At 38.1% G+C, this 26,682-nt stretch overlaps 3 protein-coding genes across 20 annotated transcripts in view; 2 read left to right on the top strand and 1 right to left on the bottom strand.

Annotated features, from left to right (window-relative positions):
- Positions 1-2,764, top strand: part of RUFY2 (RUN and FYVE domain containing 2) — a 29,994-nt gene extending 27,230 nt beyond the window's left edge. For all 6 annotated transcript variants that reach the window (XR_013952721.1, XM_080597514.1, XM_080597511.1 and 3 more), the window contains 2 exons: positions 239-316; positions 1,070-2,764. Coding sequence is in view for 5 of the 6 variants with exons in the window: in XM_080597514.1 (XP_080453640.1) it covers positions 239-316; positions 1,070-1,213 (222 nt within the window). In the remaining variant the exon portion in view is untranslated. The remainder of the gene's footprint in view (positions 1-238; positions 317-1,069) is intronic.
- Positions 2,765-3,628: 864 nt separating this feature from the next.
- Positions 3,629-10,935, bottom strand: HNRNPH3 (heterogeneous nuclear ribonucleoprotein H3). 13 transcript variants are annotated; one of them, XM_080597535.1, is made up of 10 exons: positions 10,802-10,935; positions 9,558-9,693; positions 8,897-9,035; positions 8,151-8,338; positions 7,658-7,744; positions 7,235-7,353; positions 5,836-5,971; positions 5,478-5,558; positions 5,308-5,394; positions 3,629-5,019 (listed from the first exon to the last, which is right to left on the bottom strand). In XM_080597535.1, exons 2-10 carry the CDS (start codon positions 9,673-9,675, stop codon positions 5,006-5,008), a joined length of 969 nt encoding a protein of 322 aa, XP_080453661.1. In that variant the 5' UTR covers positions 9,676-9,693; positions 10,802-10,935; the 3' UTR covers positions 3,629-5,005. The 13 variants fall into 13 exon arrangements, with proteins under 13 accessions (XP_080453661.1, XP_080453653.1, XP_080453659.1 ...); XM_080597527.1 differs by having other exon boundaries at positions 3,629-4,984; XM_080597533.1 differs by having other exon boundaries at positions 3,629-4,984; positions 8,196-8,338.
- Positions 10,936-11,468: 533 nt separating this feature from the next.
- Positions 11,469-25,239, top strand: PBLD (phenazine biosynthesis like protein domain containing). The gene is made up of 9 exons (XM_080597546.1): positions 11,469-11,608; positions 13,657-13,756; positions 15,047-15,145; positions 15,695-15,804; positions 15,949-15,978; positions 16,467-16,555; positions 17,756-17,934; positions 19,728-19,790; positions 24,621-25,239. Exons 1-9 carry the CDS (start codon positions 11,525-11,527, stop codon positions 24,731-24,733), a joined length of 867 nt encoding a protein of 288 aa, XP_080453672.1. The 5' UTR covers positions 11,469-11,524; the 3' UTR covers positions 24,734-25,239.
- The last annotated feature ends 1,443 nt before the right edge of the window (positions 25,240-26,682 follow it).

Below are 26,682 nucleotides of genomic sequence, written 5' to 3'. Positions count from 1 at the left end.
AGATGTTGACCATCTTTACTGCCCCAAGCATGTTCTCTTTGCACCTGTTCCCTTTCTCTTAGCAGTGTTTTGGAGCAGACTTATTCTGCATTAATGTCTCTGTGACATTAGAGTGGTGTCAGGGTATTAAGCAATTCAGGCAGTAAACGCTACTCCTATTGATTTGTTCTGTCCTTTGAAACCCAAAGTTTATCGGATACACATATTTATGATCTTTTTTTTTTCTTTTTTTCTCCAGGGCCAGGTTTGGTTGAAGGACAAAGAGGCTACACATTGCAAGTTATGTGAAAAGGAATTTTCCCTTTCCAAAAGGAAGGTAAAACTAAAACAATTTCTTCCAACTTTTTAACATGTATTATGAGAAATGTGTTAGCTATCTTAGAGATGCAGTGTGAAATGTCAACCTTCAGACGAACGTGTAGATATTTTCTGAGATGGCTTTCTAATTCTTTGATATGTGTAACACAGTCAGGCCCTGCTATCAAAAGAAACGCTGCCTTTGGGTGAAGTGTCACAGAGGACCATACTTAAAATTATTCAACCTACTTTGTGGAATCATCATCTCAAGTGCTTGTCAGCTGTGGCACTGTTAAAATTTGACACGTGCAAGTCATCTTATTGCATTTTTATATAATAAACTTAAAAGGTTATGAATTCATTGTGGTTTGAAAGTGGTGTTAATTTCCAAGCTTTATTAATGTATGCGGAAATTTTTATTTTACTTATTTTTTTTATGTTAAATCTCATGAGCTGCTTGACAGAATTGTCCACTCATGCTTATATTATATTTTTATTTGGCAAAGTATGTTAGTTCATGTTATTCTTGGGATTGAAAAAAATCTGCAAAGTTTAGAAATTTGGTCTGTATAGGATTACATCATAGATTACGATTTAGATGAATTGTCTTTTGAAAACTGATTCCATGCTTGGACCAAAGAATTGGAACGAATCACAGCTGAGATTGCTCTGTATATGTGGTTTATTGGTATCCAATTACAAAGTATATTTCCACGGTAATTTTTTATTTTTTTTTCTTCACAAACACTTCTCCCTTCTCCCCATTATTTAGCATCACTGTAGAAACTGTGGTGAGATCTTCTGCAATGCCTGTTCGGACAATGAACTGCCTCTGCCTTCTTCGCCGAAGCCTGTTCGTGTCTGTGATTCCTGCCATGCAATACTTATACAGAGGTGCTCTTCTAATGTGCCCTAAGATCCTTTTACAAGTAATTTATCACCTTTTGGTATTTAGCTAATTCTGTAAAACTGTACCAGCTACAGAATGTACAGCACTGTTTCTGGAATTTCAGGTAAGCAGTCTGAAGTTGCATTTTCCAAGCACCATAGAGGAATTTGTTGGCTGCTTCCTGTTCATACAAATAGAGAAAATGGGACCCAAACATGGAAAACGTGTTAAAACCGAACATGTTAAAAATACAGATCACAATGTTAGTCTAAGAGATTACTTGTAAGCTTTTCTGGAGGAAGGAGGGCAGTTTATACAGGAGACTCAGTGTTAATATGTATTTGATAAGTATCTTAGTCATTTTGATCTTGAAAAAGGTGATATATTTACCTGCTTTTACAGGCTAGTCTGCAACAAGTCCAACCTAATTCTGCTGCACAATTTGCCTGCAGTATGCTGTTGTGAAGTAAAACTCTGCAATAGATAGTTTTAAATTGTATTTTAAAATAAGTAATGAAATTAATGCAGGTGGTCCAGTAAGTTATTGCCAAATATCGTATTTGTTTGCTTCCCCTCAATTCTCAAGATTTGATGCATCAAAGAATATTGCACTGACAGCTCTGTTCTTTGGAGTCACAGGTGCAGAAGATTTTATCAGACAGGTGAGAAACAGCGCCTTTAGGTACTGGAAGAAAGGAGATGCATTTTGCGAAATTATTTTGTAAAATGAACTATTAATTTGGCATATCTGTGTTTTCATGGAGAGATGTGCATCCCAGTTGTTTTGCTCTATGTTGTCTGTAGCTTCAAATGAGTATCTGCATTGTTTTCATGTAAGTCATACTTAGCTCTAGAAGCAGCGTGAATTTGCTGCCAAGAGACACTAGGATTAAACACTGCAGCCCGTGTCCTTTGTGCGGTGCCTGTGTTGACAGGAAGGTTATTTCTGATTTTGTCACCATCTTTCTCAAATTTCCAGTTTGTTTCTAAACCGGTCTTTCTTTTCTTCAAGACAGCTTTTGTGTGTTACTAGGTCTGACACATCTCTCACTCCTCTAATTGTTATCCCATGGTAATTTCTACTGGAATGTAAATCTTTATTCTTCTAGTGGCCAAATAAGAATACATCCTTTTGGGTTGTATTTAGTATCGGCCTCACTTTGATGTCACTGCACTAGAATCACACCCTCTTCCCTTCAGCTCTTCGTGTGACTGGATCCAGCTGTGGAATCTCTGCTCAGTACTGAGGAGCAGTCGGCAGAATTATCAACTCCCTGGTTCTTTCATCCATGGGCCTGTTATATTCCTACTAACAGGAGCATGGAGGCTTAGAAACAGGTCTTTTAGTCATTCTTCTACTTTGTTTAGCTTAGCTGTGTCTTTTAAGGGCAGGCATTTAGCTAATATTCTAAGAGCTATCCTGTTAATTTTGACACATCAATGTAGTTGCTTATGTAGCTTTTGTAAAGAAGTGTTTTTAAAATTACCCAGCATAACTTTTTGTAAAATGCAAAACAAATATTTGTAAATCTGTAAATAGCTTTTGGAAAAAATAAATTTAATTGATCTGCAACTTAATCATGGGAGCAATGTCATATTAAAACTTGCAATTCAGAATATTTTGAGCATTTTATTGATGTGATCAAGTTGCTTAGAATGTCTTTGCACATGTTGGACAGTGGGGAGCTACCCTACTGATTACTTAAAGTGCTGCTCACTTGTCTCCTGAAAGTACTCTGATCTGAGGATGGTTTCAGGTGGGTTTTTATTCCTCTGCAATTTAAATACCAAGTTCCTTGAAAGGTTCAGTACTGAGTGCTGCTCTTGTTACAGGATGAAGCATTAGGGGGGACGGGGTAGTCGTAAGGCATTCACTGTCCCATACAGCAGAATTTCATTCAAGACTCACATTCCGTGTACCTTTTGTAACTTACACTTCAAACTACTTTGAATAACTAAGTAACTGCCCCTGCTCTCCCAAAGGTAAGTCTTAAACCAGTGTTCGTGTGTTTCTTCTCAGAAAATAGAATGCAGAGCATACTTGATTGAGGAAAAGGTTAGAGCTGATGCTATTTTACAGTATTCAGACGCTATGCTTTTAGGAAAATCTTTAAGTAGACGTACTTTACCTGACTCTTAAGATATATTGTCCTGGCACTGGATTAATTTTTGTCCTGACCTTTGTTACCTTAGTTTTACAAGGCATACAAACCTCAGTAACTGACCAAGAACCCCCTACTTACATTGTGAGTGCCAAGTTAAAAACAGAGCCCTGCACCATCCCTGGTATAATGATTTCAAGCCATCTTTCCTCCCCTTCCTATCCCAAAGTATTTCACTAGTTGGAGAACTTCCTATGGCAAATGCCCCTTTCAGCTATTACTTCCAGTCACTTGGACACAAGCACACACTCTCTAGTGAAATAAACTCCATTCTACTCTCTCCCACAGTAAGACATTTATTACATATATAACACAGTACTAGCAAAACAGGTGACAAACTTTCAATACCCAAGATCACATTTGACATCTTAAGGGAGGCATTGAGGACAAAGCAGTTAGTTTGGGAGATCACACTGGCTCAGAATAAATACCTCGTTACACATCAGGTATGTTAAGTGTCTTCAAACAATTGTTTCTTACACATCTTACATGTCACAAATGCACAAAAAACTTTTCAATGTGTTTGGGATTGTGTCACTTAACAAATATTGGGCTTACAGTTGTCATTTTAGAGACCTGGCTTCTAACAAGCTCATCCATAAAATGGGTTGCCAAGTTTTGAACAAATACAGACAAATCAGCTATGTGCACTAAAGGAAAAAAATCTCAATGGTGTTGAAATACAAGTTTGATGAAAGAAACTTATATATATCTTGCTTCAAAATCCCCCACTCTTCCTAAAAACACCCAAAAACAGTTTGTGAAGAAAAAAAAGCTAAGCTAACTTGAAATTAACTAGTATTTGACCTATTTCATGTTAGCTGAAAGCTGTGCTAGTGTTTTAGTTTGATTAGCAACTCATTTGCAAGTTAAACATGTGAAATGCAGCACCTGGAGTTCTACAGCAAAGCACAGGACTACTGTAGCTTGGTGTTGTGGATGCATACAACTTGGGAACTAAGCATTTATGCAACTGTGCATTTGAAAAGCACAGTAGATTCTGATAGTACAAGGAAGGAAGCTGGAACTATGACTTTTAGCCTCCACAGCTTTAGCTTAATGCCATGTTGAGAAATTATTACATACAACTTATCAAAAGGATTTAGGAAAGATTGTTACCAAATAAACTAGTCTATTAATCTACCTTCTTCCCCTTAAACAAGTGAATTTTTCAAACTCATTCACTACACCAAGATTACATAGAACTCAGTGTTCATAGGAGTTACAGTACAACCACCTTTATTGAACCATAGTACAACATCTTAAACCGACTGTTTCCTGAATATGTAATACATCCTTAGGAGTAACTAGTATAAAAAGTATCAACATCAGTGGTTTGAATATAAAAATTTATTTAAAGTCAGAGTATGCAACAAATAAAACCTACAGAAAACAGATTTTCCCATCACAATCTGTTGCTTACCAAATAATATTGTGAAAACACATTCCTTCAGTCATTATAAAGTTCTTAAAATACAAAAGAAATTAAATTTTGTAAGAAAGTCTAGTAGACCAGAGACTGTTTCTTCCAGGATATTACGCAGAAGCAAGGCTATCCTTCAATACATTCCACGCCATCCTCCTCCACCCATACTGCCTTGCCCATAGTATCCTCCACTATTTCCACTGCCACGACCTGCAAACAATTGACACAAGGTCACGTATACATACCTTAAAAAAAGAAAAGAATGTGATGGGTAATACAAAACTGTTCAGCACCAACTTAAGTTATACTAGAACAACAATACTTCAATGCTATTTTTCTAAACAAGCATTTGCTGCAGTAGCCAAAGGTATAAAAAAACCAAAACGTGTGATTTATAATTGAAGTTAAACCAATGCCCTCCCTTCCCTTTCTCCCAGCACATCCTACAGCACCCAGAACCCACCCTTCCAGATCATGTCAGAAGACAGATGTAGCAACACAGAAAATAAATTTAAAACAGAACATCTACTTACTGTATCCGCCCAAGCCATCAGGAGTTCCGTACCCGCCGCTGTAATTGCTACCCATGCCCATTCTACCAACAGAGCCGTAACCTTGATCTGAAAAGCAGAATGTGCACTGTTACACGCTGGGAACCACACTACGTTTGGCAAAACGAGCTCAATCTGGAATTGATGCATACCCATGCCATCTCTGCCATAGCCTCCCATTCCAGATCCACCTCCAGCAGTTGAATTCAGGAATAGTTCAATATATCGATGTTCTGCAGGAAATCAATATGTTGTATTTTGATTCAGAAAACAGAAAGATTCAAAGAAAAAAATCCACCCTGTAGAATTAGTTGGAAGTCCACAGGATTTTTTTTTTTTAAAATGACCAATTAGTCGTTATTCTGATAAACAGCAAAAAAATACCACGATGTGTGTATTTAATGCAGTGTAACTTTAGTTATATTGAGTTTAAACCCTTACATTCAATTTACCTATATATACCATACCAAAGCCTGGTCAACAAAAACCTCATTTGAACACAACACTCACGCATGTGATTCTTATCCTTTGACATAGCAGCTACTGCATCCTCATGTGTTACAAATTCCACATCTGCCTCTCCTGTAGCTCGTCCATCTGCCCCAATATCAATGTGAACTCTTATAGGATTCAATGGCGAGAAAAACTAAGAATAAAAACAAAAAAAAGTCACAAATTTAGAATTTAAGCCAGGTACATTTTTTGCTGTCCCAGGGATTACAGCACTAAGCACTAACTAATGATTTTGTGTGGTAGAATGAGACAAATTTAATTACTCATTTCCAGAGCATTACTTACAATCCCTTTTATACAACTTGAAGAACTCCAGCCACAGATCTTAAGTAGCTCTCTTTAAAAACAGAGATACAAACCAAAATACCTGTCCACACACATCTCTTTAAGCAATATGTTCTAATAAGACGCTACTCTGGAAAAGGAAAGTCATGACTTAATTTTCAAAGAAGCAGAGCCAAATAAAGATCCTGAAGTAGGGACATGTTTATGGAATAACAACAAAAAGCTGTTAATCAGATTTCTCTTCCTTCCCACAGAAGTCATCAAAAAGATGCAATGGTGTATCTGACCAACTGCCCTTTTAATGGACAGTATGTGCAAATGAACTTTTAGGATAACTATTCATGTACTATTCATCACGCTTTCAACCCTTGTTCTCGAAGAGTCCTTAGACTGAAGGAAACAACCAAACTGATGTTACAACTCAATTTCAAAATACAGGAGAAAAAAACCGAGCACAACCTGCTGGAGATCCACATATACGCTATACAACTAATAAAGAAGGTGCCCCCCTGTACAGAGCCTATGGTTAAACCAGGCCCACCGTCCCATTAACACTTCTCTCCCTGAAATCGCAATAGACATCCACACTGACTCAAGATTCCCAAAATCCTGCATGTGTCCCTCTATCTGCCACCCTGATGTCTTACGGGTAAACGTGATACTTCCCCCTACTAACACAGCTCCCTACTGTTTTCCCACTTTGTCCATCCTAAAACAAGTTTCACGTCAACATACAAACCATCATCAAAGTTTCACATTTACTATCACTGTATCTTCAGTTAAACTTAAGCTTCTGAAAGTCTTAGACTGAAGATACTGATTGCAACAACTGTATCCATCTTTTAAGGAAATGAAAAAACCAGAAAAGTACAGGAATTAATGTTAAAAATGATCTGACTTCTTTAGTAACCTTACCACAGACATTACCTTTATAAAAGCTCCTTTGTTGTGAAGTTCTGCAGAACTTGCATAAATAACCATGACTTCAGGTAGCAGATGTGTTAGAGTTATCAATCACTCACTGGAGAACCGTAAATTAGTTTGGAATAGGGAAGACAAGAACATGTAAACTCTTGGTGTTAAAAAAGTCATTTTTTCCTACTGTACTTACATTAGCAATGTCATTTTCTGTTGCTCGAAAAGGCAATCCTCTCATGTGAACAAAATGACCACCACCATGGAAACCTGAACCTGCATCTCCAGCCCCACCATACCCATGTCCTCCCATGCCTAGAAAAACACAACCAAGAAAAAACACACCTGTAAGTACATCATGAAAAGCAAGAGAAGTGATTACTATTTTTTTTCTGAAATTGCTGACTTTAGGCTATTGAAGAGGTTTACAATTCTAGTGTATGAACCTGAACACTTATCTGTGTATTATTTCCCAGAGGTTCCTCAACTCCCCTTTCCTAAGTAACCTTCCTTCTTTACAAAACAATTTAATACAGAAATCCACTACTTCTGTCTTGAAAATACTATGTCTTACAAGTCAAAGATAAAAAATCTTTTTAAACAGTATTTTTTTTTTTACCTCTCCCATCTCTCATTCTGTCATCATAGCCATCATTTCCATAGCCATAGTTATTATAGCCACCATAATCATCAAAGCCACCATACCCTGTACAAGTGACATAAAGAAAAAGAACGATTACATTGTTACTGAAAACTCCAAGTGATGCAAAAGAATCATTTTTTCAGTCTTTGGGCACCAAGATATCTGTGTTTGCCCCAACAGGCTGTTAAAACTGTATTTTTGAACAGCGTTCAAGTGCAGAATCCCTTTTATACCATAAAAAGACCGAAACATGCAAACAAAATATCCAATTCTAATGAAAATAAAGTTTTCAAATATTTTCCATTACTCTTAAATAGAAAGCTGCATTTTTTGATATATTACAAGTAAAATTTCTTTTTAGAGAAGTGCATCAAACCTAATAGGAAGCTACTGCCATTTCGTTATTTCTTGACAAATATGTCAGAAACATGAAACTGACAACAGAACCTCTATCATTAGGTAAACATACCACCGTCATATCCACCACCTCCTCGACGCATTCTGTCATACATACTTCCACGCCCAGCTCCATAATAACCCCCTCTTCCTCCTAATGGTCTATCATATGGTCCAGGTCGCTGTTGTCCCATCATTCTTCTTGGCAGGTCACAGAATCCTCTGATTTCACTCTTACTACTTTTGAAGATTTCAATATATCTGAATAAGAGAGGATTTTCAAGGTACAAGTAAGAATACATGCGTAAGCTCTCAGAATATTATAAAAGGCCATACTACGTTTTCTACAACTAGGTGTTCAATCCAATAAAAATGACTAAAGATACCACACAACTTAATTTTCTCCTCAAAACCGTAAGAATCTTTAGCGTATCAAAGAAAAACTTAACAATAGCAAAAATTACTGTGTGAAAATTCTAGCTGTGCAAATTAAGCATAGAACATGTCTTTCCAGTATGAGAAAGATACTGGTGAAAAACAATGTCTGGCTATAGTAGCACTTAGCACAAATTACCCTACACATGACACAAATGACTGAAACAATTTTCTGAGTTTAGCAAGCTACATACACAGAGTAATACTGTCTCCCCCACCCCCCAAATCTACCGTATTTCCCCAGTTAACTTAGAATCAGTTACAAAAAAAATCTTTAAAATAGCCAGTTCCATATTATGATCCCCAACCCCCCCAAAAGCATTACTGACCCACAACCCCCAAAAAATAAAAATTTAAACACCATCCCAAACTCTCCATCCCCACCTGTGCCCTATTCTTTCCTTGTGTTTCCCCAGAGCATTTTCTGCTATCTCCTTTGAAGCAAACTGCACGAAGGCCTCCCCTGTGCTTCTCCCCTGGTAGTCCAGCGTCAATGTTATCCCATTTGGCACGATTTCCAACCCTTTAACCCAAGGACAAATAACCCCATCAAGGGGAACAGTGTTAAAGGCTGAAACATTCCCATCTGCAGCAAATACTTTAAGCATATCTAAACAACGACAACGAAAAAAAAAAAAGTTTCCCCCATCACCCAACAATACAAGCCAACGATGTTTCATTAAACATTTATGGATTTAGCCATACTTGTTTTCTGTTTTACTTATGCAAAAATACAACCACCTAGGTTACATGAAGAAAACAGAGCTACCAATCAAGCAATTTAACTGCTCCAAATGCTAACATATAGATTATCTCAATATGCATAATACATTTACCACCTCGACAAAAATAGATACATACTCGGCTTTACTACATCTACAGTTATTTGTACTGTAATTACAAGATATAAATCTTAAAGTAATCTAATCTGGCACAAACCCTCCCCTCCACCCCATCAATGGGCATTACAAATTAAAGTGTTCAAAACATTGTGTAAAACATACAAGAAAAGTCAGTCTCTATACTTTGACTATACTAGAGATACCTTGGAAAAACTGAACAATCTCTTCTTTGCTGCATCCAAATGGCAGGCCTCGAAGTCGTACCACCGTTCCATCGTTAGTTGTATCATTTGGCCCATTGTGTTTTCCACTCCAGTCCATTTTTATTTAAGTTAAACACTACCAAGAAAAAAAAAAAAGTTTTTTTAGATTCCATATGTACCCAAGTCTGCCCCGCAAACCTCAAAGGAAATCAAGTAGTTTTCCTCCTGTAAACTAGTATTAAGTATTATTATGGACGATAAACTTTATTCCCGTTACGCATTTAAATTTTACTTTGTCCTATCTTAAGCACACATACATCTGAAAACATCCCCAAGTCTGATAGGGAAAACCGCACGTAGGGAGTGCGGTACGTGGGCTGCAGCAGCACTAGTTATTTACTCAGAGAGCTCCCCGCGTTAATCCTGGAAGCTTTTGTTTTTTAAAGCCTGACACTCGGAGGGGCAGGAACCACGCAACGGCTGCGGCGTGGAAACACAAGCCTTTCCTTTGTCTGCGAACCGAGCGCCACGGGCCACGCTCTCGGCCCCTTTTTGTGTGTGCGCTTCCCCCCTCCCCTCCCCGGCCACACAGGCAGGGCTTTATTTCGAATTCAAGGAGCCCGGGTTGGCGCCGCGGGATCACCTTGAGGGGCAGGGGGAGGCGGCCGTCCCCGCGCCGAGCCCCCCCCGGCGGCAGGTGCCTGCACGCCGCCCCCGGCTGAAGGAGGGGGGGACCCGAGGAGCGCCCCAAGCCCACCGCAACGCCTCCACCGGGCTGCGAGCGGCCCCGTCCTGCCGCCGGCCTCCTCCCGCAGCGCCGGCCCCGCCGCCCGCTCCCTCCCCGGCGCCATTTAGCGCGCCTCCCCGGAGCCCCCTCACGGCCGCCCCTTCCCCCTCGCCTCCCTTCTTCCCCTCGCCGTCCCCCCAGCACCTCTCAGCCCCGGCGAGGCGCCTCAGCCTCCCCTCAGCCGCCGCCGAGCCCCCGGGGAGCCGCCGCCCGCCCGCCGCAGGGCCGCTGCCGCCCTCCGCCTCAGCTCCGCAAAATGGCGGCCGCGCCGGGGACGAGGCGCCGCCGAGCACCGCCCCCTCCCCCCCTCCGCCTCCCTCAGCCCCTTCCCGGCAGCGGCGAAGGGGGGAGGGCCCGGCCGGCCCCGGGGGCGCTGCTCCCGCCGCCCCCTCCCCGGGCGGCCCCGGCGGGCTCCGCTGAGGCGAGCCCTGCCCTCCCGCCGCCAACCACCGCTCACCGGCAGCCGCTCGCACAGCCCTCGCACGCGCCCCCGGCAGCGGCAGCTCCGTCCCGCCGGGCTCCTCCTCGCTCCCGACCGGCCGCCGGGCTCCGAAGCGACGCAAGCAGCCGAGGCGCGACGGCGTCCCGAGCGCCCAACTATCGCGACAGCGGCACCGCGCTCCCCTCAGCCCCGCCCGAGCGGCACATGGGCATGCGCGGCCGGCAGCGAGAAGCGGCAACAGCGCAGGCGCGGCGCGGCGGGTGGGGAGGGGAGCGCCCGCTCGTTCCTCTCCCGAGGGCGGCTGAGGGGCGCCGGGGCGCATGCGCGCTGCGCTGGGCGGGCTCGGCGGAGGCTTGGCGCCAAGAAGTCTCTCAGAGAGGGGCGCGTGCGCCCCTAACGGTCGCCGCTAACGGCTGCGCGGCCGTCGCCTCAGCGCGGGTATCGCCTCACGCAGGCATCGCCTCACGCAGGCGGCCGTGTCCCGTCGGGTTCTCGGGCGTGTGTCCCTCCCACCGTGGGTTAGGGAGGCAGGACGCCACACAGAGGTTAAAATCTGCCGTCATGAATCAAAACCGCCGTTGGGCGCCCTCTATGTGCTCGGAAGTGACGAGCAGCGCCCCGCTGGTTCCTCCTGGCGGTAGGGAAACATTAACTTCAGAGCTGGGCTCCCTTCAGGGGGTAGAACGGGTTAGAAAGCACCGAGGAAATCAGCGTAAAGCTAAATAGGCGCAAGCAGCAATGCAGATTCCTATTTTTACGGTTGATGCTTTTACAAACCGGCCGTTTTGTGGAAACCCTGCGGCAGTTTGTCTGCTCGAAAATGTAAGTTTAAAAGAAAAAAAATCAATGTAAGTTGAAAAAAAAAGTGTATGAGGGGCTGCAGTGGTTTTTACCACTCCTGACTTGAGTGCTCGGTACTGAATAACAGAATCAATACTCAATAATTTTCTTCTTGACTGAAGTTTTATTATTCGTTTCTTTACTTTTCCTGTGGAAGAAAAGTGTGTGTGAGGGGAAACTGTAGGACTGGATCTGGGTCACTGAACGTGCTGGGCTCAGCTTTTGCCAGGTCTAAGCAGCCAGCTTGCAGTACTTCAGAGCAGCCTGGTAGTTCTGTGGCGTTCAACAGCAGTCGTTCTCTTCACGAAGATGTTCTGAACAAATGGTTCAAGTTGATATGCTGTTGACAAGTTCTACCAAAACCTAGTTACTAAATAAGAGTAGAAATTTATACACCTTGTATTTTTGTGTGGTATCACTTGTTCAAATTTTAAGTATAAAAATATAAATAGTCAGTGGAAGTACCTTATTTTGACCACATGAATCCTGCCTAAATCTTTGTAATCCTGTCTAGATCTTGTACCATATAGCATACTTAACCAGCTCAGCTAAAATTGTGATAGAGAGTATCTTACTTCAGAGGCATTGTAGCCCTCTGATATCTAACTGCTCCCTCTCAGGACTAACTTAACTTAAAGTTAAAAGCTTCTAATTGCATTTTTGTATTAATTTTACTTTATTACATCAATGTATTAAGAGGGCAATTTGCATGTCGCCTTTGGCATGCTGAAGTTTTAACTTTTTTTTACAGTACAAAGGGCTAGGGGCTTTAGTGTCATATTAAAGCTGATGTTCTAATAGTTTTATTCTAAGCTCCAAAAACATATGGTGCAGGTAACAGCAATGTTTCTGTTCCCTTCAAAGGCTCAGCAGATGCTTTACAAAAACTGTTGCGAGTGAAGCAAGAATGGCAAAGCAAACTCTTTCTGTGTTTCAGAAGTGCCACAGGATGGCAGTATTTCAATAGAATTCTAATATTAATAAAAAATTTTCTTGGTCAGTGTTCTGGTTTGGTATCTTTGGAGTAATTAATAGCAAGAATTATTTTCCTGGAATAAAGGAGACACTATTGGTACTGTAAAAGGTTAGGATGTTGTTTCATTGTATAGAATTAACTCTTCAAGGACAGGTCTATTGTGCCCATTGGTAATTGTTTCATATCTATAATGTGGGATCATTGGTTTAAAGGATTAAAATTATTAAGGGAAATAGGTAAAGTTAGCAGGGCAAAGTTCAACCCGCCAGAGTTCGGACTTGTTCAGGTCCACTTAGTACATCATCGTTTGTACTTTGAAGACCAAATGCTTATACCTGGCCAGTCTGCATAATTGTGGGGAAAGAACAATGGAACAAGGGTTAAGTGAAATTTCATACTGTCACTACAGCTCATGTGTCCCAGTATCAATGTTCACTGGTTTAAACCTGCAGGCAGTTAGAGCAGAATGTAGTGAGCCCAGCATTTTTGGTTTTTTTTCAGTTTATCTCTTCTCAGCTTCTACTGACTTAGCATGTTATTCCTGTTGTTCAAAGAGCAATATTGAAGGTACAGCAGTAAGTGCTGATAAGCTGCCTTGGCCATTGCCCTAGCCGTTACTACATACCCTTTGCTGACATTGATTTTTCAGAGTTACAGAAGGAGGTTTTAGTTATTTTTTGATTGTTATTTTTTGATTGTTCATAATTACTTCAGTGTGACTTTCATCATAATTAAGAAAAAAGATGTACTCATTAAATGGCTGAGTTTAATATTTTTGTAACTTTATTCTTCCTATAGTTCAAGGATTTGTGAACTTACAGAATATATACTGGAAATGCCTGTGTACAGTGACTGAACTAGTTAACCTATTTTATGCTGAAAAGCTTTTTTTTTTTTTTTACTGTCAAAGTAAAAAATGAATTAAAGTAAAAAATTGAACTAAAAATGAATCTGCTTTATTACAATAAAAATTGGGATGACTGCATTTATTTGACAGAGTTTGATTTTGCTTTTTATGGCCTGCTTTTAAATGGATTTGTCACTTCATTGTTAGGACTTGGATGAAGGTTTGCACCAAAAAATCGCAACAGAAATGAATCTTTCTGAAACTGCCTTCATCAGAAAACTGCGCCCTACAGATGACTTTACTAAAAGTGAGTGGTTCTGTTTAAGCACCAATATTGCTTTCAAAAGAATAAGAATATACTGTGGGTTCATTTATAAGGAATAAGCTAATTTGTAAGACAGCAAAAGCAAAATCTTGGAGTTGGGTTGCATCTTACAATAATAATATTAAGCTTTTTGCACATGGATTCTTTAAAGTACTTGTTTTGCATATCAAATTCATTTTATAATATGCAAACATTCATAAATTAGAACATTTGTATTAGTATCTTTCACTAAGTAAGCAAGTTGTATACAGAAAATCTGAAAGTGCTATGCAAAGATCCTTCAATTAATACTTCTACTAATTATCTCTTGAGATAATTCTATTATACAGCCAGGAAAAGAGAGGCAGAGCTTATTCTGTATGCACAGGACTGCAGAGTGAGCAGAATCTGGCTTGGCTGTTCAGGAAATCATCACCAGGGTAACTGTAAGCTGTTCTTTGAGTTTGCACGAAGTCTTAGAAACTGTCTGTGGAGCCAGTACTGGAAAAAACAGGTTTCCAGCAAAAACAAGGAATCTGGAATTGCACAAACAAACACTTTAGGCTGCTTATTTGGTCAGTTTGAGTGGATGGAATTCACTCTTCTTCTTTGGTAGGGCTTGTATATGTGAGGGGTGAGGAAATGGGTAGATGCTGAAAAAGGCAGAAAATATCAGACAAACACAAAGCCCAATCGGAATTGCTTTGTGGATTAGTTTTCAGATGAATCAGTTTGCTGATTCTACTCACTTTGCAGCTGTGTTATCCTGAAGATAGATTTCAGATTAAGGTACTGTGTTAGTATCTAGTTATCTTTGATTTTTTGATTTTTTTAACAACCAATTGAAATCAAATTTTTAGTGAAATAAATGGTTAGAATACATTAGTCTTTTACCATTGTTAACTGGTAGTTTAAACAAAATAATTCATAACTGATCTAGCTGAGGTATAGATTCCATTATACCAGCAAAACTCTTTACTGGTTCATTGTGTTTTATTCATGGGGAAAAATCTTGTTTCACACTTGTAAGCAAGGAGCTTCTCTGCTCTGCAAATTCTTTGTCGTTATAACAAAGTAGCTTTCCTCTGTTTGTAGACTCAAGTTGTAGTCCTGGCTCAAAAGCAATGGCTATTCCAAAAATTAGTACAAAATAGATTCCTAAAAGGGTGTTTGAGACTGAGACTGATTATAACATGCATTTTGACTTAAATGTTCTTACTCTGTATAAAGTTTTTGAAATAAATTGAAGAGGAAAAAATCCTCTTCCACTAAATAACAAACTTTATTTTTAAGGTTCTTGTTTTGGACTCAGATGGTTCACTCCAGCCAATGAAGTTCCTCTGTGTGGTCATGCTACACTTGCCTCAGCTGCTGTTTTGTTTCACATACAAAGTATGTTTACAAGCTATTCATTTTATAATTTTTCATTAAAATTTGTTTCTAATTAAGAAAATCTCGATTATTTTCTACAACAAAAGCGGTTAAATCTTCAGAACATTTAGAGAACAAATGTGGAGATACCTTCAGTATTTTTGTTTATCAACTGCTCTGTAATTGTAAGGTTGTAGTCTGATGTCTGCACTTAGGATTCTGATGTCCTGCCATCACTCTTGTTAAAGACTAGTGCTAAATATGCAAATGCCATCTCGGAGAGGTACAGTAGAGTTTGATGAATAGGGAATATCTCTGTTTCTGATAAAAGGAAATTCCCATTTATTCTAGGTACATACAGGAAAGACATACTGGCAGTTGCTGTATTCATTAGCCTCAGCAGCTTATTTACTAAGTTAGCTGGAAATTTTTTCCTGGAATACAGGTTTACTGCAGCTATTAGGTTTTTAGCTGTATAACTAACTTTTTTGAATGTACTAGGCTAAAAGCTATAATAATTTAGATTTAAATTCTTATGCTTGACAACGTTGCAATATTATGTCTCTCTAGAAAACACAAATTCAGTTCTTACTTTTGTTACTCTGAGTGGGGAATTAAAAACGAGACGAGAGAAAGATCATATTGTCCTGGACTTACCGCTTTACTCAACCTACCCACAGGTGAGTCAAAATTTTATTTATAAAAGGCTTTCAAGGAAAGCCTGTGTTTATGTTTGCATGGGTGTATGTATATCTGTAGCCGGATAGCTGTATAGCATACATGTTCTATCTTTTACAGTTTTTCTTTCTTTTTTTTTGCTTTAGGCACTTGAGGAAGTAGGAGAGTTAATAAAGGTAAGTAGAGAGATGTGCTCTTAGAAATACATTTAAATTAGCTATCCTTATTTTTATATATTAAAATGGCTGAATAGTGACAACATCACGTTGCTTGAGGTACTTCATAGAAATTCATAAAACCTGAAAACTCCTGAGTCCTGCAATTCAAGAAATGGAATTCTCCAAAATGCTGCAGTGAACCTTTTTGTCTTCCACTGCCGGTGCTTGGCATGTATTTCAGTGTATGTGTGTGAGGGCACTCTGGTGTCCTTGCCCTGTTCATAGTTCCCGGATTTCTTTCCAAGTTGACAAGCTCTTGGCACCTGCCCATATCCATTCATGCACTTAGTGAATTTAATTTTCTTGCATGTGTGTTCTCAAGGGCTGCGTCAAAGACCTTGCATGAGCCCTATTCTAGCAGAGAATTTGTCTGAGGAATATTTTAAGGAGATATTTTATATTCAGATGACTCTGTTTTTCTTTGTTCCTTTAACTCTTTTTGCCAGGCAGCTGTTGGTGACATGATCGTTCAAGATCTCCGTTATTCTCCTGACACAAAGAAGCTCCTGGTCCGCCTCAGTGATGCTTATGAAAGGTTTGTGATACTTTTTTGAAGCAAGCATGTAGAAATTGATTCCTTTCGTTTAACCACTCTTCTTTATAGGCTAGGCTCACTTATATTTCTTTTACAAAAGATTAAAAACTCTAATTTAAACTCTCATGTTAAATAATCCTGTAATCTTCCCATGTGAGCTTACAGAACCAGCAAAGCTAAACAAGATCAATCTGAAACCTATCTTCAAGAAAGGGAGATGTAGGAAGCACTTTTAACATTGTTTTTTTCCCCATCCCTCTGAGTCAAAAGTGGTCCAGGAACCTAGCAAGAAATCGGGAGTCTAGCTTCACAACTGAAGAACTATTAGTTGTAGAGCTGTAGAGGTCTGCATAGTGAGAGAAGACACATCGACAGAATGCCATGGATTCACATGCCTAATTGACTGTAATCTGCTTACACATTCTTTACAGCATCATAAGTAGCTTTACAGAGGAAATTCCAATTCAATTGATTTCAAAGCATTTGTTAATCTCAGAGACCTGAACTTCATTGTTGAGTATGATTTGTGTGTGTGTATATATATATATCTATCTATACGTATATGTATATATATATATTGTCCAAGCCTGAATTCTTTAATCAGGTCAAATTGCAATTGTTTTTACTTAAAATTTGGCCAAACTACTGTTTATAGAGTGAGGTAATGGGGAGATTAAAAAAAAATTCAGCTGAATACTCAGTATTTTTACTCTTTCAAGACTTCAGTTTTTAGGGAGGTATCTGCAGCTTCATAGAGGCTGAGAGAAATGAGACTGTTGTAGAGTGCTTTACAATTCTCTGAAGATCTGAATAGTATTAGTTGTTTCCTTTTTCTGGAAGCAGGTGGAGTGCTTACACTTTGCATTTTGTAGTGGTGAAATATTTTGTCCAGTGATGGAAAAATAGAAATGAAAGTGTACATTTCTAGAGCTTTTTTTTTTCTGGGCATTTTATTTCTGTTTTCAGAAATAAGAAATACATGGCTTGGCCTTTTTTCTCTGCTTACTAGGAGTGTAGTATATTCAGGGTACTCTTATATCGAAAGACATTGGGAGAACAATGCTAGGAATCCTTTGCTCCAACACTTCGTTGTGGCTGTTTTGAGAGTGTAGAGAAGACAGTTTTGTAGCTTTCTGATGCTTTTCAATACTTGAACTCATGTGAAATGAAGTTTTAAAATACTCTATAATTAAATTCAAGGTCTGTGTTGGAAAAACTGCAAGTGAACGCTCAACAATTTCTGTCAGCGGAAAAGACTGGAAAGGTGAAAGGACTCATACTCACTCTTAAGGGAAACTCCAGTGGAAAAGATAAAGGACATGATTTTCATTCCAGATATTTTGCACCTTGGTATGGAGTTCTGGAAGACCCTGTTACAGGTGTGTATTTGCATGATAGATGAATTATTCTTGTTTCAATTCAGTTAAAACGTTCTTATTAAACTTCATTAATTAGTACTTTAGAGTCTCTCTTATAAATTACTGCTTTCTATGGACAGCAGGAAAACTTTGACTGATGCCGAACTCATTCAGAAAAAATCAGCTTCCTGCTGTCAGGAAGCCAGGTCAGATGTTCCTGCCTCTTTTTTTTCAGATCTTTTCCCTGAAGTATTACAATTACAGAAAAGCAGCAGAGTGCTTTGGTATTGAGCAAGTACTGCAGAAGTTCATATCCACTTCTTTCAGTGTTGTTTATTCTTTTTGTGCTTCAGCTGAAAGCACTTCCTGGTTTAAGAACATTTTATTGTGTGTATTCTCAGTGCTGCAAGTTGTAAGAACTTAGCTAGGTATATTTTTAGAGGCAGAGACACTAGTTCAAAGTCTTCCTTTGATGTTCTGCTCCGTAGATGTGATAATATTTGCTGCGGAATGATTGAAGTAATATTATTTGCTTAGGTACCCCTTAATCACAGGTTAATTACTAGTGTGATGAGAACTCAGTCAGAAATACTCATTAAGTGTTTTGCTAAATAGAAGAAGGTCTTTATTGGAATAACGATAGTTATTCTGCTCTTCTAGCAGAAAGGTTTGCAAGTAAATACAGGCCATGTTTCAGTTATTAAACTTGCAGTCCTGCTTTCCTGTTAAACCAGGGGCAGAGTGGTGGATGTATCTGATCCCAGAGCTCGTTCCTTAAGATTTGTGAGAAGATTATTATTATTCTTATGTAGGAAAAGCTACATGTTCCCTGAATCTCTGTGATTCTTCTAGGCTTGTAGCTCACAGTTGCTTGTCTTGCATTTGCAATCGCCCTTTCTTTTATAGAAACAAATCTCTTCATTATACTGCTGAATTGTACTTTTAAGTGTTATGACTTTGTATTATCTTTCTTCTGTGAGAATTTCTTAGTTGTTACATGTCCTGGTGTCCCAGAGCCCTGATAATTATAGTTAGTTCACAGTTGGGTTTCCAGCAGAGTGTCTTTGTCCCTAGCAGCTAATGTATACTGAAGCAGCATGTCCAGTTAAAAATCCAATAAGTCATTCTACATTTTTAAGCCATCTGCCACTCAGGAAACAATGAGTTGGTCTACCAGAGGCTGTAGTGAGACCTTAAAAGACCACCATGAGTTACATCCTGATACTTAGTGTTCAAGACTGAAAAAACCCCAGAGGTTTGCTTGTGAAAACTGTTAAGAGAGGGAATTCTTTCTTTTTTGCGCATTGACTTCTATCCACCTATTCTTAAAAAAAAAAAAATAAATCCAAGAATCCAAGATCTGTTTTTTTTTTGGGGGGGGGGGGGGGGGGGGGTAGCTGTTTGTGTTTAATTGAATAACATTATGTTTAGATGAATAGTATTATTAAGCTTAATATTTTGAGATTCCATTGTTAGGAAAACTCACTTGTTTACCAAAAGTGAATACTTTGGCTCAAGTGTTTTAATCTGTAGTATCTGTTATTCCTACCAATTGAGCCTCGTTTTGAAGCCCTTAGGCAAAATTTCCAGTGAAGTCAGAGGATGAGGAAGTAATACTGCTTGATCATAAATAAGTGAAATGCCAAAGCTTCAGGTTCTGTCTGCTCTGCAGACTCCTAGGCATTTTTACTCTTAAGTGCACACAGGTGCCCCTTGATTTGTATATGGTATTTACATTTTGAATCAGTGCTTACTACAGCTCACAGTAGTGATTCTAATGTAATTCTGTACTTTATGTTCTAATTTCTTTTCAGGATCTGCCCATGCTGTTTTAAGCAGCTACTGGTCAGAGCAGCTGGGGAAGACAGAAATGCTTGGTAAGAGGGACTGTTTTCTTGGAAAGCTGTCCATTTATTTAAAAGCTACCAGCTTTAAAATAAATAAAATTATAACCCCAAAATATAGTAATAACTCCCTATCCATTTTCCTATCATGAGTAGAATAATGTATAATAATTTTGTGTGAGATAATCTTTAAAAAATTGCTTTGTTTCCTGCCTACTAACGTGACACATCATGTTTGCATAGAATCTGAAGTGTCAGTTCTGGATCCTAACTCTCGTTAGTTTTTGATCTCAGCTTCTGTATTTTAGCTGTCATGACCTTTCATCATGGCTGAAGCTTGGTAAACTTTAGATGATATCCTAGTAGTCCTCTGTCTCTCTCAGTGGGTGGCGATGACTGCGTTAGAAATACTATTTTTTTGTGCACTTAGCAACAATTGGTAATATTTAGTCTAATCAGAGAATGGACCCTTGTTTGTAAAAGTAAATGCTTTTCCAAACAGCCACCTTGAATATAAGCCTTCCTATATTTAGCCAAATGAATCTCAGAGTGGACTTTTTCTGAGTGATAATCTCTTTAAAGGATCTGTTAGCCCTCCATAGCTTGGCATGATAATCCACAGTGACTGAGACCTTCTCCATCATGGATTGAGGGAAACGTTTATCAGTCTGTTCCAAGGTCATGTTTGCATTTACATCATACAGATCTGTGATAATTATCATAAAGTTGAGGAAAAAAATATTTTCTGAAGAACAACTGTCTTTGGTATTGCATCTTTATGGACTGGCTGTTTCTCATAAGATTTGATGTTTTCAGTCTTTAATGTCAGGTGCTGAAAGTCTTCCTTCACACCTGTCAACAGTGTTGCTCTAAACAATCAGACACAAATTCTGTCTGTATTTTTATATGGTACTTTCTACTTTTATGTTTTCATTTGTTTCATCTGTGCCATGCTGTTTCCTCTTTCAGAGAAACTATCTCAAGCAGCAAAGGCAATTTATACTATAATCTACTCTCCTAGTATTTTTAGTGGGGAAAAAACCAGTCCCATCTTCCCATAGGCTAGATTTTTTCATATTTCATGCGTATATGAAAAATACTTTAGTACAGGTGAAAATAAATTGCCACTGGAAAGTCTTCTTATGAATAATAAAGCAAGTATATATTAAGCTTTTTCAAATTATTACCACAAAAGAAAGTGTGTGTGTATATTATATATTTAAATAAAAATAAAATCAGTAGTGGCAGTAATCAGTAGTAGCAGCAGTAAATAATATTGCAGCAAATATATATATTTGTCTTACAGGTTACTAAAAACATCACTAGTAAAGTAGCAAATGTATTTGTGGTTGATTACTTATATACACAAACTGTTACTGATAGCAAGCAAGTACAAATTCCATTTGTAATTTTGTTATTTGTAAAAGATAACTTATCACCAAAAATTTATAAATAAGAGCATATTTTGACTCTTTAGGAACTTTCACAACAGCTTTTGTAATATCCGGTATCTTTTATTGCAAGAATTACGGCTTTCTTCCAAATGAAAGATCTGTTGGTTCCAAAATAGATTAGATATGAAATGGTATAAAAACGAAGAACATTACATGTATTGTCAGTTCTCTCTGAGTTTTGGGACCTCTAGGAGGAGGTCAGCTACATCTCTGCTGAAGTATCAGACATAATATCCTGTGTCTAGGTTCTCTTCTATTTTTATTAGACCAAACTGTCAAACACTGACAACTCCCATCAAATACAAAGAGAATTTTCAATTCTTTTTTACAAGGTAAAATGCTTTAATCAATTTTCCTGGAGGTATGTAAATATTCTTGTGTTTAAGTTGTGTTAAATGAGAATTCACTATCAGTCCTTACCTTTTTTCATTTGAAGAGTCCCCGAAATATATTTTAAATAAAAATAACCTGTCGTATCAGGTGTTAGATTTTAATTGCTAATGAATACAATATTTACAGTATTTAGCAACTGTCACTGTATCCAGTCTTTCAAGTAGCTTTATGATATTTATAAACCTACATGAGCAATATGATATATCCAGACAAATTACAGGACTTTCCAAATTATTTTAAAGAGAAGGGGCCTGATCCAGGGCAGTTTTTTTTTTGTATTTGGTAAAGCTAGAGGAGTCTTTTCTGTACCTCTTTATTTCAACTAACTAAATTATTTTATTGTGTGGTTCCTGTTGTTGCCTCTAACTTCTGTGATTCCTTTCCAATACAGAACAGGTCTATAAATTTTAGTTGGGAGATTTTTTGGGGAGTGGGGTGGGGGGCAACGGACCTTACTTCAATTGTAAGATCATCCTTTAGAAACGTTTGCCAGAATTTCTTTCAACATAAGGTCCTGTCTGTTAGCTTTTTAGTCTCCTCGCAATTTTTGAATAAGTTGCCTCATAAGGTGGAATAAACGTGTATTTATTTTTCTGCTGATTTGAAGTCTCGTGAAGTGAAGAGTTCTGCACAGTTACAGTCACAGCTTTCATCTTTCCCAGTTAATCTCAGCATACAGATTGATGGAATTCACTGCTTTTAGTTTTAGTAGATGTTCTCTTTTCCTAGGACTACATTAGATTTATACAGAAGTGTAACATTTCTGCCAAAGTGGTTCCCTCCATCAGTCAGTAGATTTGTCCACTTTCTTTTTTTAGAGAAAAAAGATTTCTTAGAGATCTTAACTTCATTTAAGTGATACCTAGAAGAGGCCTAGGAACAAATGCTTTTTCAACAGTCCTTTTGTAGGGATCAGAATTTTCGCCAAAATACTGGTGATTTCTAAAAACAAATATCTTTTCAAGAATGGCACTTGTTGCTGATTTGGTGTCTTTATCAGGACATCACAAAGAAAATCCATTAGTCCTCAAATTTTGTAACCATTGGTCATTTAGATGCACCTACTCTAAGAAGTTCCTCAAAACAATAGGTTAATATTGGCACGAAGTCACTGGCCTCCTTCTGAAGACAGTGGTGCAGATCAGCATGCTAAAGTTCAGTCTGTGTACATACTCTTGAAATTTTCCCCTCTCTCAGGTGAATCATAAAAGAATTTAAGGCACTGAATTCAGCTGTGATATATTATTTCTACAGATCAGAATGTACGTATTTGTATTTATACTGGGAATAGTGTGTGTAGTATGAGGAAAATCCACACATGGAAGGATGTGCAACAACTGCATGATCCAGAAAGTGAGTGTGCACATCAGAGATGCTTGAATCTCTCTGAAGACATTGCTATTAAATAAAATCATCTAGTCAATGAAATATTCCATGCAGGTCTGTTTCCTTTCAGACACAGTGTGAAATATCATTGTTTCTGTGTGAGAGAAAGAAAAGATAAAGTACCATTTATATACAGGCTTGCATAAAATCTTTGTCTTTTTTTCCTTGTATTTTGGAGGTTTCTTTGAAAGTAAAATAAAATGGACCAGTATCAAAATAGCCTCAGTAATCTTGCCATGAAACATACAGCACTAGTTCCACATTTAAAGAAAGAAAAACAAAAACCAGGCAACCTCTGAAGATATGAAATAATTTAGCTCTTTTCTTTAACTCTGCTATCACAAAGAGGTGGGGAGGGTTTAGCTGTGTAACCACACTTGGCAATAACAGTTTATCAAATTTATCATGGTATGGAATATTCTAATTGAAGTTATTAGTCCATAAATAGGTATTGTTCTGATAAGTTAAAAATGATAGCCAGTAGTTCTATAAATAAAGACCAGAAGGTATCAGTAGCAATTATTATAGAGCTCCTGTTCTTACCGGTTTTGGAGCCTTGGGAATCTGATATCCTGGTATAAGTAAGAGCTTTCTTGTCAGCTGTGGCTGAGAAACCGTCTTAAAGCATACGGTGTATGTGCCATCTGTTGGAGATCCTGCACTCTGCCAGGAACTAAATGCAGTCTCTACCCAATTACAAATTGAGGAATTGTGAGGAAAAGGTTGTTTGCTTTGAGAAACCTTTGTAGTTGGAATTTCATTGAGTAGGGAGACTGAACATCAGTGGCTTGTCTCATCCGTTTACAGCCTTTTACAAAAACAAAACGGTATGAAACTCTAACCTTTGCAAGATGACTTCTTAACGAGAGCATTTGCTGATCAAGTAATTATGCAGCTAAAATTGGACTACTGAAACAAGACTACGGACTCAACATGCTAGCTAAGCATTATCTTCCCACCTGAATATGACTTAAACAGTTTCAGCAAAAATGGAGCTTTGTGATTATTCATGGGTGGAAAGGTATTCTCTGTAAACTTTATCTGGCTGTATTAAGTGATATTTTCAGGATTATATAAATCAATATCTGTTCCTGTCTACGTAACAATTTGTTCTCAGTTTGTGACAGCTGAAGCAGTGTCTATGTTTCTTCGTAGACTTTTCCCACTAGTTACTTCATCTTTATTTACCCTTTAACCCAAAACATGCTTTGAACCTTGTATCTAATTGTAGTTCAGTACTAGAAAAGTGGTTCTCTATTCTTGTACAGATAAGTGTTCTTCCTTCTTGCTTATGGAAACTGTCTATTCCATGAATGCGTGCATTCAAGACATACCTAAATATGCAAAAGAAACTTAGTTGGCTACACCACAGCAAACCATCCTTCATTGCTTAGTACTACATAGTACTTCTGTCACATTCTGTATGTGTCAAGTTCTTGTCTGAGATAGACCCTCAGCTAATCTTCATCTGTAAAGACAATTCATCCAGGTTGTCTCTGGTGCAGTGACTGACCTGATGCTGCTTGCTTTCTGGAGACAGAGGTATCATTAGCCTGAATTTTCATGCATTTAAAAAAATAATTTTTATTATATACTAGAATTTTAACTCTGAATTCTTGTTTCTATTTAGCTTTTCAGTGTTCTCGCCGTGGAGGAGAGTTGAAGATTTCACTGCGTAATGATGGAAGAGTTGAAATTGCGGGGCAATTTGCTATTGTGTTGAAAGGAAACTTGACTTTATGAAGAAACTGATACTAACAGTTTCATCTCTCACACCTTCATATTATTCCTATTGTGTTGATTATATCTTAGTTCTAGACACTGAATCACCATGGTCATCAAAAATCTTTGATTACTTACTGTCTGCCTTTAGAAGGTACTTGAAAACGCTCACTTCTAATCTTCAAGAACCCTGGTATTGTTTTCTTCACTTTCATCTGATGACTTCATGTGTGCACTAATCTCAGAAACTGTCCAAGGACAGCTCTCTTGTTTTTCTGCTCTAAAATGATTATTTTATTTGTTTCCGAATTCCATGTTTTAAAAGCCATTTCTGCCTCCTGGATTGATCTGTAAACTTACCTGATGGATAAAACAATCAAACTTTTTCCGTATTCAGTTATTCTCCTTAAAATCTGACTGTCATCCTTCCAAGAAAAAAATCCTCTCTGCCACATCTTGAGATGTTCCTCATGTTTGTTAATTTACTTGAATTAAAATATGAAGCAAATATAAAAGGTTTAAAAATATGCTTTATGGTTCTCTTTTATGAACAGTATCTTCCAAAGACAAATGGTGTTGCAGTGGCTAATAGTACTGCTGCTTAGTCAATAGTTTAAAGTTTTAACAGAAAGATTTAAGAGATTGACATAGTGATACACTTAAAAGTAGCTGAAATTTTAAAGAAAACTTTATTGGTTACTGTAATATTTACTTTTCAAAGACTGAAGATTTGCTCCTAAATTAAAAGTTTCTTCTGTAATGTTCTTCATAGAGCATACTGCTTCAGATGTCACTTTTTCCATTTGTGTTCTTATTTTTCTCAGGATTTATTAATAATTAATTATTAATATTAATAATTATTTATTAATAAGTAACTGTTTTAGTTACTTTAGCTAAAATCTGTTTTCCATTCCAAATCACTTTTATCCTAAATTGAATTAGTTCTTCTTCTTTGTGATCTTTCAGGATAACCGATTTTAAATTCAAAGGCATTGTCATACTGTGGAAACAGCTGGGTATATATGCAGTCCTTTATAAATGATAAGGAACTTAGTTGTGCCAAATTACCATCTTTCCAGCTATCTTGAATTTTATCACAACTTGTAATTTACATTTTACTTAAGCCCAAGCAGCTGAAGGCAAGTAACAGTGTGAGAATCCTAGGATTTATTTAAAATAAAAGTTTCTGGTTCTTGTAGCTGCTCAGCTACATATTGAAAATGTGATTTAAATGTACCACAAAGATTTAGAGTAAGGCGGCAAGCGGATTTCCAAGTTCAAATGCATGTTCTGTATTCAGTTTTGCCTGAAGATCAGGGATGTGATGTTTGATTTACAAACATGGAATCATCATGTGCAAGACACAGGAATGACGGCAGTTCAGCAGCAATGTTGCGATGGCATATTTTGCAGTCACCTTTACCTTGCCTTCTCGTAAAGAAAAATGATCGCTTTCCAGGTAGTGACTTGGATTCACTTGAGGAGCAATACTGGAAACTTGTTTTCCTGCTGGCTTGTGCAAAGAGTGAATCTCATAATCTGAGGTGCTTTGAAAACACCCCAGCACTTTAGGAATATAAATGAACTAAAGAAACAATTACTGTTCACATGTCTGCATTTAATAAATATTAATTTTACTTATTTATTACCCAGGGGGACTACTAACGAACCAAGCCATGTAAATTTTAGATATATCTGCTTTCTAAATTTCCTGACCAAACCAATATACTTGTGGCTTGATGCTTTTTTTTTCTTTTTATACTTTGCTGCTACTTAGTCTTTCTTTGTGTTAAGGGTAGAAAAATCACCAGAGCTCAGGTGGGATACTATGCAGTAATGTGCTTGTAATCAACAGATTAGTTAATCAGCCATGATTTATTAATGATGAATTAATTATACCTGATTGTGCAGTTCTGCTGCCTAAATGGAGCTTTAAAGGAGTTATTTTATTAATCATCATTGTGCTAATT

This window comes from Anser brachyrhynchus, assembly GCF_964034855.1.
Source record: "Anser brachyrhynchus genome assembly, chromosome: 6".
NCBI lineage: Eukaryota > Metazoa > Chordata > Aves > Anseriformes > Anatidae > Anser > Anser brachyrhynchus.
Note: the sequence above shows the minus strand (reverse complement) of the source record. Positions and strands in the feature narration are given on the sequence as shown.